We start from the raw sequence: 14,494 nt of genomic DNA on the forward strand, positions 1-14,494 counted from the left end.
GTTGCCTGATGATTTCTCCCTCTATCTCCTTCATCCTTCCCTTTCTCTTAGGCTGTCCTCTGTTAAGTCTGTGAGCCTGTGGGTCAGACTGAAGGGGAATGCTAGCACAGTGGCTGTCCCCCTTGCAGTGGATGTTTTTTGGCACTGCTAGGGAAATGTCACTGCACAATGAACTTGCCTTTGTGGTGCCTAAAAAATGCATGGTGAGGAATGCTATTCATTGATTTTTTTTTTCTATGAAGAAGACTGAAAAATTCCTGCCTCCCTATATCATGTTGCTATTCATGCTCCAAGCCCTGCTGAGCTGTAAAGAGCTTCTTTAGAGTGGAGAAGCAGGCGGGGAAAACCTGAATGGGCCATTTGGGAGAAGAATTCTGTCTGATATATATGTGCCCCACATCTGGAGCCTGAGGGGATGAAATCAGGAACAAAGAGAAATGTTGTTTTCGAAGATCACTTTCTAAAAAATTAAACCTAAGATTAAGCCTGCATCTGATCAAAATAACAGAACAGAATGGAGTATCTCAGTTGGAAAGGACCTACAATACTAGAATCATAGAACTGTTTCAGCTGCAAAAGACCTTCTAGATCATCTAGTCTAACTTCTCCCTGTAAGTAATCTGCTTTCTTTGGGACGGGAGAGCAGACAGCTCAAAGGACTCACCTACAATATGTGGAGCAGAGGCCAGCTGAGCCCTTGGGTACACCTTTTGCTTCGTGAATAGCTTTACAGTTTCACCTTCAGTCTGCTGGCCAGGGAACAAGCAGGCACCATACTGGGTATTAAGCAGACCTTACCTTGGCAATGAATCCCTAGCTGAGACTGCAAGGATAGATGGCCCCATGCCTCCAGCCAAGCGGCTGCACATCCTTGGACTCCCTCTACTGCAAGCCCAGGAACAGATGCCTGAGTAGGGCAGGTCTAGACGTCTTATGCCTGCACAGTAGCAAAGCACATGCTGTTCAGCTTGGTTATAGTTAGGTTTTCCTCCTCCAAATGAAACTCCTACTTTATTTAATATAAAAAAATAGGTTTTTAACTCCACACAACTAAAGCTAGATGCCAGACTGAGCTCTCTTCCTGAGAGACTGGCCGAGCGCGAGAGAGGAGTTTGATTCCTAGGTTTCAGCATACAAAATCTCCAAACAGCCTGCTCTGTGCCACTGAGAGCAGGCAAATACCAGCCGCAGGAGGTAATGTGCTAGATTTGTCCCCAGTTCAAGTGTTTCAAGGTTTTTGCGTGACTCAGACTTCAGAGCCAGTTCCTTTGCTTTAAAATTCAGATCTGCTCTGGGATTGTATAGCTTCAGAGCCTCCTGAATCACTGATTACATGCCAGCTCTTATATAAAATGTAAGGCTTCCAGCAGTCCTCCAGACTTTTCTGATGCTTTTCTCCTGAGCTGTAACTCCTTTTGCATCTGAATCCATCTTTTTGCTGACAAAAGAATTAAATAAAATTAATTTCTCCTTGTGGGCACCATCTTCACACTTCAGTAACAGTGAGGAAAAACGTTGCTGAATACATAGAAGGGGTGACAGTACTGGCTAGGAAGGTGCATTGTTCATGCAGCCTCCTTGCAGAGCAGAACAGACCTTTTTCTACACATGTGAGATCTTCAGTTTCTTGCTGTTAATACACTGAATTAGCACTGGGGTGAAGGCCCATTGGAGCCCACCTCGTCACACAGTACTAGCTTTTGGATGGAGTCTGTTGTTTGGACAGACTACTGTTTTTTAACTCCTCCAAGATTAAACATCCTACGCTGACTATTCTGATGGTGGCGGCATTTTACAGGAGTGGCTCCCGGAAGTGGGCACCTCATCCTGTGGAGGTTGAGGCCATCTTACAGAACAACACGAAGATCTCGCACAAGATTTACTTCCCCAATGAAACAGAACAGGTAAGAACTTAATTGTTTTCCCAGCCTTGACTATTTTCCAAGCCATAGTGTGTTCATGCAGGAGCACATTTCAAGACACTCAGTCTCACTCCTCCACGTAACACACATCTCATTATTTCATAGACGTTTGATGTGGGAACAAACACCAAAATCCGGACTCTGTGTCAGAACATTGCTTCCAAATTGCAGCTGAGCTCCTGGGAAGGTTTCAGCCTTTTTGTGAAGATTGCAGACAAGGTAACTCTTCTCAGCCATAGCAGGGTGGCCAGACTTCCCCTTCCTCTCTTACTTATTTACTGGACCACCTGAACAACCATATATGAAACCAAGCAACACGGCAGGTCATTACTGTTTCTGTCTGGGGGGATACAACCTAGATTCAAACTTTTAGCACCTGACAATTGAATCTCTTGAAGAAGCTCACATCAAAGTGACTGACATAGTTGCTCACTGGTCAGTCTACCAGCAGTATAGATGGTATTAAAAACAAAGACAATGCAGGCTTTCTTGCAGCTGCTGGGATGGTAGCAAATTGCATGTTGTGTGCTGCTGGATACATCCCTTTTCCACTCAGGCTTTGCCCAGGAAATGCACTGCATGTGTACAGTGCCCACTGCTGTTAGAGAAAGCAGTGGCTGACCAGCACCAGCTGATTGCTCTCTCAGAAACTTGCCTCGCCTGAGCTGGAGCTTGGGTTGGCTGTCTCACTGAGAGATCCCTTCTCCCTGGAACTGTGATCAAGGCAGAAGCAGCACTGAGTTCAAGCACAGAGAGTGTCTGATGCACTGTGTTCCATAAAAGAGGAATCCAGTACGTGCCAATATCTGACAGAAAGTAGATAGCTAAGAATAAGGTAAGCATCTTCAGCTTGACTTCAATAAGCAGGTTGGAAAGAAAAAAACAACAGAAGATGCAGTAAAAATTCCCATATGAAATGTAAACCATTTAAGCCCTCCTGCTCCCATTTCTCTACTTCTTTCCTCTTGCCTCTGTCTTTCCTGCTGTAATTGTGCTCTCTCACTATAGACAGGGAAAGAAAGTTCAGCCTAATACTTGAGTATGTTGGCACACACAGTATTTTGTATTTTATATGATCTGCTAATCCACTATTTGCTTGGCCTCTTTTCCAGGTGATCAGTCAGAATGAAGCAGACTATTTCTTTGACTCATTAAGGCAGGTGACAGACTGGAACAGAAGGAACAAACCAGGGAAGGATGGTAAGGAGAATTCCAGCTTTAAGATAATGCATGAGATACTCTGTTGATCTGAGGAAGTAGAAGATTTATCCAGTAAGATTTAGCCTATCTTGGGTCTTTGGTGTGGCAGAGCCTTGTTATACCATCTTAGTTTGCACAGACAGTTACTGCCTGCACCAGCAGTAAGATCCAGTGACCTGATGCATCCAAGCACCGGCCATCAGAAACACTAGAACATCTTCGTGGGGGCTTCCCTCCAGGAGTTTTAAATTGTTACCAAAGTTTCTTCGTGACCTGTTGCATCCAAAAGACACAGCTGCATGCACACAAGTTAACTAGGTTGATCCTCTTTACTGTCCAAGGCTTATGCCTTGTCAGATCACGTATCAGCCAACACACGACAACAAAACTCCAGTTCCTTGGGTTGTTAGAAAATTGTTGTCCAGATTATTACCTCATGATACCAAAGCATTAGTTGTATGGCCCGGGGAACACTTTTCAGAATAAAACAACATAACATTAATGACAGCAAATCTTTGCACTTCACCCCACATATAACATACATTCGGAAACATAATCAAACTCAGACTCCACTCAAATTGCACATTCATTTATCCCGACCTTTGCTTATTTGAGGATATCTGAGGTTCAACTTCCTGAAGCACTAAGTACCTAAGATTTTCTGATTTCCTTCTTCTCCCCACGGCTGACAAAGCTGCTAGCAGCTCTGAAAATCACAACATGACAGCGCTAAATCACGATTCATTTCTATAAACACAGCCATCAGGGAATGTGCTTGCATCAGTGTAACAAATTCAGGTGTGCTGCACATCAGCAGGCAGCTGTCATAAGCATCAAGAAACACTTATCTTTCACCAAGAAATAACACCAAACTTCTTCATCTCTGAAGAGCCTGCACCATAGATTACTGCATGATTAGTGTCCAGGAACTGACAACTAATTACTTTTCTTGGTCATCTAGTAATTTTCTGTCTATTAAAACCAGAACTACATTTCTGAAGAAACTCACAAGCCATTTAAAGCTGCAGAACTCTACAGTGACAGAGAGAATACTAACAAGATGTTGTTTCCTTAGGAGCTATGTCTGTGGCCTATGAGGTGTACTTCATGAGAAAGCTGTGGCTGAATGTAATTCCTGGGAAGGACTTGAAAGCTGATTCCATTTTTCATTACCACCAGGTAACCAGCTCCCTAAAGCATAAATACCACAGCAGGCAACATGATACAAGAAATTTTCTTGAGAAAGCAAGCCTGGTAGAGTATTACCATCTCCCTCACCAAGGCCAGCATTATATAGAGCCTCTAGAGGAACGTCTCTGAAGGGAACAGCTCAGCCTCAGGAGCAGATTTATTTCTCAGTACTCACATCTTAGCTATATGGGAGTGCAACTCCCTTATTTAATTGTTCCTGGAATTGCTCAGCTTTCCCCATAATTATGGAGAATCATACAATGGTTTGGGTGGGAAAACACCTTTAAAGATCATCCAGAGGACCTCCAGAAGTAATCAAACATACCTGAGATGTGCTTGGACTCTGGCAAAACTCACATCCTTACCGCACAGATTTAGAACATGTAGGATAGGGTTTGCTTCAGCCCATTGCACCTGGATTCAGAGGTGGTCTCTTCCAGGAGTTGCCGAAGTACCTCAGAGGCTATCACAAGTGTTCCAAGGATGAAGCTGTCCAGCTGGCAGGCCTGATTTATAAAGTGCGCTTCAACAATGACCGCATGCAGCTGGCAACCATCCCCAAAATCCTGAAGGAGCTGGTGCCAGACAATCTGCTCCGAGTGATCTCACCAGATGAGTGGAAGAAGGTAAGAACATCAACTTGCATTAATCACACTACTTCCTCAGAGCTTTATGAGAGAAGAAAGACATTGAACCACACTATGTTTTCAATCTGACAGTCTTTGAAAGCACTGTGGAGGGATGTTACCAGATGTTGCTGTTTTACCTGGAGAAGAGGAGGTTCCGGGGAGACCTAATAGCAGCCTTCCAGTACCTCAAGGGGGCCTACAGGAAGGATGGAGACAGACTGATTGCAAAGGCCTGCAGTGACAGAATGAGGGGCAATGGCTTCAAGCTAGAGAAGGACAGATTTAGACTGGATATCAGGAAGAAGTTCTTTACTATTGAGGGTGGTGGACCATTGGAACAGATTGCCCAGGAAGGTGGTTGAGGCCCCTTCCCTGGAGATATTCAAGATAAGGCTCAATCTAGTAGAGGATGTCCCTGCTGACTGCAGGGAGGTCAGACTAGATGAACTTTCAAAGTCCCTTCCAGCCTGGACCATTCTATGATTCTACCTATTACAAGCCAGATTTTGCACCCTCTCTACCAGCGCTCTGAGAAGTTTCTGCAGTTTTTGATGACTGATTTAAGATGTTCCTTGGAGATACTAATACATTTTCAATGCCCAGAAGAAGAGTTAGATACAGGCAAGTTAGTGATGGGACTGGGGATTTGAGGACCTTGTAGAGAAACAGGAAATTAAGATGTGTTCTAAATATTTCATCGTTTGGCCAGTAAATCAGTCACCTTGCACCATCTGCATACTCAGAGCAAAAGGCTCTTTCATCCATCAAAAGCAAGAAAGTTTCAGCAGGTACTTACCACTCCACCAAGGAAGACAGAGGACATGATTTCAAACAGAGGGAAAATTCACCCTACTTGTTTCAGCAGAAAATGTGATACATGCCTCTGGATGTTGAAGGCTGGCTTTCTGAATTTTGTTTCATCCCATATTGTACCTCAGCTCTGAAATCCATTCCCTTGGGCTGCTGGACTTACTTCACCCAGCCCATTAGTAAGGCACACTGGGGAGGTTCTGGCTCTGCCTTGCCCCATGGCATGGTAGGCTACTTTCACTTTCAGTCTTCTGTTGCTGTGGGCAAAAGACTGATCTTGGTGATGATTTCATGCTGTCTTTAATGCTAACACTGGAGACCGGTGAAAAGGCTTTGTATCCCTTTTTCTAAACAGAGCATTACTGCAGCCTATAGTAAACATGAAGGAAAAACTGTGGATGAGGCCAAGATTGCCTTCCTGAAAATGATACACCGGTGGCCAACATTTGGATCAGCCTTCTTTGAGGTGAAGGTAGGTTTAAAGGCTTGTATGAATGGCTTCGGGGGATATGAACTGACCATAATTCCGCATCAGTGCAGCAAGAACATATTATAATCCTGAATTCCCACCATCTACTGAGGAAGACTCAGTTCTTTGAAAGTGGGAAGATGGGTTCTTTATCCATTCTCAGCCATGCTTGCCAATTACCAGATATGGTGTTGTTCTACTTTTAAATCCTAATATTACTACTATGTAGTAGTTGTAGTAGGGGACTTCTAGTTATGTAGATACTCAATTGTCCTGTCACTGTTCTCCACAACAAAATGCTGCCAAATCTTGTATCTCTGAGTCTTTTTCCCTCAGAACAGAACTGTACCAATCCTCTCATTCTACAGTAGGTACCTCCAGGAATAATTTCCCACCTGCCAGGCTTTTAAGTGGTGTGCAAACAACCATTAAGTCTGTTATCAGATAGCCTAGGAAATAACCAACTTGGTTCTGCTTTTATGCAACAGCTGCTTAAGTCATCAATACATAGCTGAAAAAGTCTCCCCTAGCAATACTTACACAATACTGAAGTGCTTTGTATTTGAGTGTTTATCTGGTAAAGAGAACAAGCAGCACTGGATGTGGTAAAAAGTCATGATGCACCTGATAAGGAAAATGTCTTCATTTTCTGCTTATCTTGCTCTGTTGCTCATTTATAGCAAACCTCAGAGCCAAACTTCCCAGAGATTGTGCTGATTGCAATCAACAAACAAGGAGTCTCAGTGATACATCACAAGACAAAGGTAACAGTTGCTTCTCCAGAGTCACTACCCATTTTCTGCGTGAAACCAAAGAAAATGCCATTGCTGCAATCACTTTTTTTTGCAGTTTTTGCACTAGGAAGGAAGTGTAGAGCACCTCTGAACAAATGTTAATCATGATGGACTGGGGCAAAGTGGCAAGATCAGACAGATGAATGGACAGTGCTCTAGGGAACCTGCTTCAGAAAAATGTTTGCAGGAAACACAAGGTGTCTAAAAGATCAGGTTGAATGGCAGTGCTTACCTGTTCTCTAACACAAACAGTCTGGTGTTACCAAGTTGCTGGGCAATATGAATATCACTATTTGCTTTTAATAAGAAAATCAATATCCAGTGAGTTATAGTTTATTGTAAATATAGTATCAGTATAACTAAGGCACAGAGCAATATGTAAAGAAATGAGATCTCATTACAGTGATTAAAACTCAGCTGCTTGGTGAAAATACAATAGACTAGCAGTCTAGATGGAAGACCTACCTTGGTAAACTGTGTTTAAATTAAGTGAGAAAGAAAAAAAAATATCTCTGGCTTTACAGGTTTTCTCACATTTTCATTTCAGAAACTTTCTATAGTTCAGTTTGTGTCCTCTTGCAGGAAATTTTAACAGTCTACCCCTTCAACAAAATCTCTAATTGGAGCAGTGGGAGCACATACTTTCACATGACAATAGGGAACCTGGTACGAGGAAGCAGGATCTTATGCGAGACATCTCTGGTAAGAAGAGTTTTGTCAATTTATACACACAAACTCCTAATTTTTCCTTACATCCAACAAAGTATTACTGCTATGTCAATAAAGTTGTAGTTTATAACCGGCTCAGTGCTATATAATGCCATCAAATGCAAAGACATAAGTTATAAAGACAAGGAAAAATAGTAATTTCCCAAATTCTTCCCTGACATCAAAATTCTGTCTGAGACATTATAAAAAGACTGCAATTACCCACAAAACGATGCAGGAGGCTTTTTGTCTTGCATGGCTTGATCCATCTATGCACTAATACCATCCTTGTAAGATATTACACTTTTCAGTGAATGGTATTGCCTGTTTAAGAATCAGATTCAGGTTGCCTACAGACTCAAGACAACCAGCACTGAATTGATATTTAATGGTAAATTTGTAAAGGCAGCATAAATATATTTAAGGGCTAGCTTCTCTCAGAGAAGCCTGGATCCCTAAGTACAGTATGTCAGTCTACAGACAGAATAACAAAGAGACAGTAGAGCTATGCTCTGTAAATTTTTATAAATCTATGAATGGAAGAGCAGAGGGAGGAATAGACAAGTAATTATCAAACCAGTGACAGCTGTTGGAAGAGAAGTACATGCAGAGGGGAACAAAAGAAGATAAAATGGAGGAAGTGACAGTTATTTCTGCTTGTGGAGCTCTCTGAGAGACTTAATACTTTTATTTGTGCCTGACAGGGTTACAAAATGGATGACCTGTTAACATCCTATGTACGCCTGCTAATGAATGCTGTAAACAAGCAAAAGAACCTGCAAGCCTGAGAGCGAAACTACAACCCATGACCCAGATCTGTGCCAAATTACCTGTAATTCCATCTCCCAGAAGAAATGCCATTTAAGAGATACTAATCTTGATGATCAGTCTTCTGATCACACACTGAATGAACTGTGTTGCTGAAATACTACCACAAGAGAAACTTAAGTGAGCACATGCTTTCAAGTGTCTGTAACACTTGTCCTTCTCAAATTCAGATTTTGGATTTAGAGAAAGTTTAGCTGGATTTTAGAGTAATAAGGGAGCAAGGGGCAGAGGAACCCTAACATGAGAACCTGTTCTGATACTCTCAATCTTCATTCTTAAAGAGAGACATACACTAACACTTGTCTTCCTTTTGGAAGCAAAATGTCCCCTTGTTGTATGTGCTCTTACCAAATGCATAAATTAAAGTGAGTCTTTGAAAGAAAGGTAATGTTGGGTTTTTCCCCACCTTTTTTAAGCTCTAAGGGTGGAGAAATACCCTTTAGTAGTAGGATAGCTGGATACCTTTGAAAGGTAAGATGATGGCTTCCATCATTTTATCAGTAGAGTATGTGCTGCAAATTACAGTAGGCTATGACAGCCAGTTACTGTCAGAACGTAACTGCCATTCCAGTGGGCTGCTGAATTGGCAGGCTGTCCACTCATTTGCCATTGCCTTGGTTAAATAAGTTTTCTTTCTTCCACAATTTATAATGCACTTGGAAACTAGTAACTGCTTTCTGCTATGCAGTTTCTAGGAAGCATAAACCCCAAAATGAGTCAGGATTTTGGGCCCTTTACTTTTACTAGATGCTACTATTTCAAATTACAGATGTGCTATTCAATGCAAAATGGAAGTGAAGAACTCGGTCTAACAGACAGCTGTTGAAGAGAGACTTTTCTGCTTTATTAAAATGTTCCCATCTTGGGAGTTATGCAGACATTTGTTCATGAGAAAAGAATAATAGGTTTAATTTCTCCTGATCTTTTCCTCTTTAGCAGACACTTTGAATGGTAAAATTTGATTCAGCACTTCATCTCTTAGACCTCTGTAAACACACAACTTTAGTCCTATAGGAAGAAGAGGGTGCTCAAAATGTGTAAAGCTTATATGCACGGTGGTGTTAGTAAGCCTAGATGCTTACCCATCCAGAGAACAAGTACTCCTTAGTGAATGACAAGCCCTCCCTTGCTCACAGTGAAACATGGACATGTCTTAAAGCATTTACACCAAGTTCCTTGAGACATGATCTGGCAGTGCTGGAAAAACAGCTCTGGTAGATCTCTGAAATTTGCCAATGTATGCACAATGGTTCTCTTGTTCCCTCAGATGTGGGTGTGTGAAATTAAAATGCTAACGGCAGTTTTGTACATGGGTGGCAGGGAAGAGCCCCACTCTCTTTGTGCATCTCAACGAGTGCCACACTTGTCAGAATAGCTGATCCTTTTGCATGCAAGTAGGTTTTACTGCTGTAATGTCCATTGCTGGCAATGGAAACGTTTGAGACTAAGACTTGGAGTTGTTTTGTCATCCTGTCTAATCTAACTGGCTATAGGTGAGAAATATGCAATACCCTACCTGTACAAAAAAGAAATTTTGCAGCCAAACTGTATTGTTTCTGGTTTTTAAATAAAACACTGCAGAAAAATCAACCACGGTGCCTTTTTTTAACAAGAAAGTTGAATACTCGCTCCATGCAACGTAGACCTGCCAAGCATCCACGACAGCCTGCAAACGACCACATCGTCCCATCTACTCGGTGTTCACACAACACAATTTGTATAGCCCAGCCTCTGTAAGGATTATACCCCTTTCTGCACATCCTCAGCAACCAACACGTCACCACAGAAGCAGCATAGATCCAGAATATGAATTCACTGATAGTACAATCCCCAGAGTACCTCAGAGTGCATAATGTCTCTGACTCAGCATTGCAGATGTCTTTTTTTTGTTTTTACTGTACAGTATACAACTTTTTAACATTCGATTTTCAAGTGAAGATTTCAAATGTATTACAGTTCATTTTATTGCAGGAACATAAAAAGGCACAGTATTACAACATTTCAATCCACAATCGTATGTTTTGGGTAGACAACACAAACGTGTGATAAAATGAGACTCCACACGGTGCAGAATCCACACAGTTCATCAAAGCCTGAACCAAAGAGAGTAGCTGCTAATTCTTTTACTCACTCTATACCATCCTCAGCACTTAACAGTGCTTTACAGACTAGTACAGCCTCATTTATTACATTTGCCTGCAACCTGTCCCCAGCATCCAACAACTTTTACAAAGTGTCAGCCACATCATCTAATAAAAAACATGCAACAGCTAGAAACTCTGTAGACTGAAAGCTACTGGCCTAGACTACACAGACCACTGTACAAATAAAGACCAAGATGTAAACCTTAGAGAGCTGATTAGGCTGCCATAACAAAAGATTGCAAGTCATTAGCATACCCTCTGAATACAAACAGGCTTCATGTAGCATGGTTCCTAAAAGCAAAACCATTTTCAAGTGCACTCAGTGAATATTAGTGATTTTAATTCAGTATGTGTAAATATGAATGTAAATTATAATGATGAGACAACAATTCTTACTAAGTGCAGACTTCTGACCCAAACTCAGACTTGATCTAAATCTATACTCTCCAGTAGTGTAATACTTCAGATGAATTTGGCCAGCATGTCCATTTACAGCAATGGAAAAAAGCATGCAACTTATTGACTGAGAAATAGACTTTATATAAAAAGACAAATCCAAAACAGAAGCAAAAGCCACCCTGCCAGCCTACCTACACACTTGTTACATTGTCTGCCTTATATTCTAGTTGTTTTGTAAAAAGGGGGCTCAAAGAAGTAGAGGAAAAAGCATTTATTTCAAATATTGCTCTTCCTTAAATTCCACTGTCCCACCAAAAGGCATGTCAGTGCTGTTCACTACTGCAGTGAGAGTATAACACAAACAGTTGTAAAAGAAGTAGCAATTTAAGAGGTACTCTGCTAATGTAGAGATCAGGGATTGTGATGAACCTTTTTCCTTCACTGACTTTTGGAAATGCTCCGAACATATGGACATAATCCAAATCCTAGAGAACCAATTGGTTTATCAAAGAGAATGATATCAACTGTCCTTCAGCCACTGAAGTTACTAGGTCTACTGAACTTCTAACATGAGACAAAGCAAGAGCACACACTAAGTCTCTGCTTGCAGTACAGAAGTAACTCTATTCACCTCTACATACGTGCATTTTCCATTGCTGAATTTGAGAGTGGCCACTGAAAGAATATTACCTCTTGCCTGCAAGTTGCATAGTCTTCCCATATTTACCAGTAGTTATACATCTGTGTGTTCCTCCACCATCTTCCCAGGAGGCTGGAGATACACAGCTGCTCAGGTTTAGCATTAGACTTGGCCTACGACTAGACTTAAGAACAGGCCTAAAAGCTTTATGCCAAGAAGAATCTGCACCTAGATCAGCAGTTCTTGATTCTTATGCTGTGAAAAACCACCAGAGAGTAGGCTAATAGCATGAGTCTCTGCCGTTGCCACATAGTGCTGCTCTTTGTGCCCTTAACAGAAAGACCATTTGAAGGTTGATGAGAGAACAGTGAACAAGCCATGACCTTCTCCTAAAGCAGTGACAAAAGCAGCTACAATTGCTGTAACCTACAGTGCTTAGTGGTTAGAAGATGAAACAGCTCTGCTGTTAAAAACAGGCCTACCTCCTCCTCAGTGTTACAGCAGATGCAGTATACCCCAGCTAAAAGCTAATAGTCACTTACAGCAACAAATGGCAAAGCAGCTGAAGGGAACCGAGTAAAGCCAGTAAGTATCTAAGAGATGGTCTGCACGTGGAATTCTCATCTGCACACAGTTAGCCAGGACTTCCCACCACTGCTGTGATATTGCCGGTACAGCTTCATGGGTAGGAGCTACAGCAAGCACGTGAACAGCTGTCAGCACTTAGCTATCACCTTCTTCAGATCTAGTCTGAGCAGTGTTGATGGCGGTGAGGACAATTTCAAGGTAGATTTTTGCCCCAGTCCAATGCTACTCACAGATACAAGAATTGAGGAGGCTTTAAACTCTTGCTAGCTAATTCACACGGAGCTGTAGAGTGGTGCCCAGGATCAACTGCTGTGCTCATTTGGCCTAACAAACTAGCTCCCTTTTTGGAAGACTTAAATCATGCTAGGGACAGTAGTCCTCAAATGGGCACAAAAGGGCAGGCACAATCTCCAGCTGTTCATGGAAAGGGGTTTTTAGGCTGCTCATCTTAAGTTAAGCACCAGAAACTATGGGGAACACCTGCAGAGGTCCCAGAAGCCCAGTATGATTATAAAATACACAGTTGGACTCAGGAACAGCACTGCTGATGACTCACCCCTAAAGAAACACTGAAAATGTTCAAACCCAGGAAGTTTCTCAGCACCCTGGGTTATACTAGCAGAGACAATACAACCAGTGAAACTTCACCAGTGATAGGCAGCACTACAGAGAAGAACTATACACTTAAGTTACATACATTAACGTCTGAGGTCCTTAGGGTTTACAAAGAAAAGTTATGGGAAACTCATGTGAAAACTTTAAGAAATTTTAATAAAAATTTTTCTTTTTTCTTTTTTTTTTTTTTTTCCCCTCTGCATAAGACTACATTTGCTACAAACTGCAAATATTAGAGTCCCCTTCATGTAATTGGGCTTTCTGGAGCATGACCAACTAGCATATCTTTCAAATAACGTGAGAAGGGCAGGGAAAGTGAAGCACTTAAAATCAAATTAATAATCTGGTACCAGTTTATCACACAAAAGAGTAAACAAGGTTCCAGCCACACTGCCTAAGGAATGTCAGCTATGCCAGTGGATAGAGGGTGCTTTGTGTTGACCACTAGAAGCTCTAGTACTCATGTAGTAGTAGAGAAAAATTGAGAAAACTAGTGTCAGCTTCTAACAACCTTTTGTTTTCCATAGCCACCTCTTCCTTCAGGAGGACCCAAACTCTTCCAAAGTGACTGATCATGGTCTTGACAACTGAAATCTCTTTAGCACTGTACAGAGAAGCAGCAATGCAAACTTTTTCAGCTGTCTTAACACTGGACCTAAGCAAAACAAACAAGCAATGCAGATGCCACAACTACTGGTTGCTGGGCTTTCCCAGTAAACCTGAAAACCAGGTCTGCACAGCATCTGTATGTGCTCAGTGGGAACACAAAGAAAGATCAGAACACTTTGCAGGTAGCAGAGTGACAGCTTTCAGAATATTTGTCTACACATTAAAAAAAAATTTAAAATTACATCACTCAGGATGAGAAATTTCTATACTTTAACTGAAAAAGACCAGATAACACATCTCTTCCACCCTTACACTCAACCACTGTTTCCAAATTCCTTAGACCACAGAGAACTGGAGTGAGGACTACAGTTCAACTGAAGAAGGGAAAACTGTGTAGAATTCATCAATGGCAGAATAAGTAATTATTAAGCAAATTACTAAGCAGTCTGTGAACTGATAAAGGAGAAATAATTTCTCTTTCTGCTGGTGTTAATAGACAATTGCTTCAAAAAAGGGATAGTCAGTCAAGATCCAAGCTGCATTACCAGAAGCTGGGGAAAGTACTAATCTTTGGTTTTATTTGTTCTTACTAATTACCTCTGTAATCAACAGCTGCTGTGGGCAGCAGCTTATGACTGTAAGAGTGCAGTCAGTAGACTGACAGACCTGTTTAAGCAGAGTTTAAATCCAGAGCTTTGGGATGTGCCTTCTTGGATGCCAGCTCTGACAACTTCTTCAGGCGTTTCTTCAGCTCCAGAGGGAATTTCTCATAGCACTTCTTGCACACAGGCTTCATGTCAAACTCCACAAACTTATTCCTTTAAAACAAAGAACACTGACCTATTAAAATGGTATTTGCAAACTATGTGCTTCACCAAATCAAGTCTCCACACATCTACATAAATGCTGTTGTTTGTGTCCTACTGCATATAGAAAACAATTCACTTC

At 41.6% G+C, this 14,494-nt stretch overlaps 2 protein-coding genes across 4 annotated transcripts in view; one reads left to right on the forward strand and one right to left on the reverse strand.

The window, feature by feature from the left end:
- Nucleotides 1-8,708, forward strand: part of MYO7B (myosin VIIB) — a 47,533-nt gene extending 38,825 nt beyond the window's left edge. The window contains exons 42-50 of the mRNA XM_054166605.1: nt 1,799-1,904; nt 2,028-2,141; nt 3,035-3,122; nt 4,198-4,301; nt 4,754-4,939; nt 6,108-6,224; nt 6,902-6,985; nt 7,598-7,717; nt 8,428-8,708. Coding sequence (XP_054022580.1) covers nt 1,799-1,904; nt 2,028-2,141; nt 3,035-3,122; nt 4,198-4,301; nt 4,754-4,939; nt 6,108-6,224; nt 6,902-6,985; nt 7,598-7,717; nt 8,428-8,511 — 1,003 coding nt within the window. The 3' untranslated portion in view covers nt 8,512-8,708. The remainder of the gene's footprint in view (nt 1-1,798; nt 1,905-2,027; nt 2,142-3,034; nt 3,123-4,197; nt 4,302-4,753; nt 4,940-6,107; nt 6,225-6,901; nt 6,986-7,597; nt 7,718-8,427) is intronic.
- Nucleotides 8,709-13,119: 4,411 nt separating this feature from the next.
- LIMS2 (LIM zinc finger domain containing 2) overlaps nt 13,120-14,494 on the reverse strand; it is a 33,028-nt gene continuing 31,653 nt past the window's right edge. For all 3 annotated transcript variants that reach the window (XM_054166278.1, XM_054166276.1, XM_054166277.1), the window contains exon 10: nt 13,120-14,364. In XM_054166278.1, the coding sequence (XP_054022253.1) occupies nt 14,217-14,364 (148 nt within the window). In that variant the 3' untranslated portion in view covers nt 13,120-14,216. The remainder of the gene's footprint in view (nt 14,365-14,494) is intronic.

Source organism: Dryobates pubescens, chromosome 13 (genome assembly GCF_014839835.1).
Source record: "Dryobates pubescens isolate bDryPub1 chromosome 13, bDryPub1.pri, whole genome shotgun sequence".
Taxonomy (NCBI): domain Eukaryota; kingdom Metazoa; phylum Chordata; class Aves; order Piciformes; family Picidae; genus Dryobates; species Dryobates pubescens.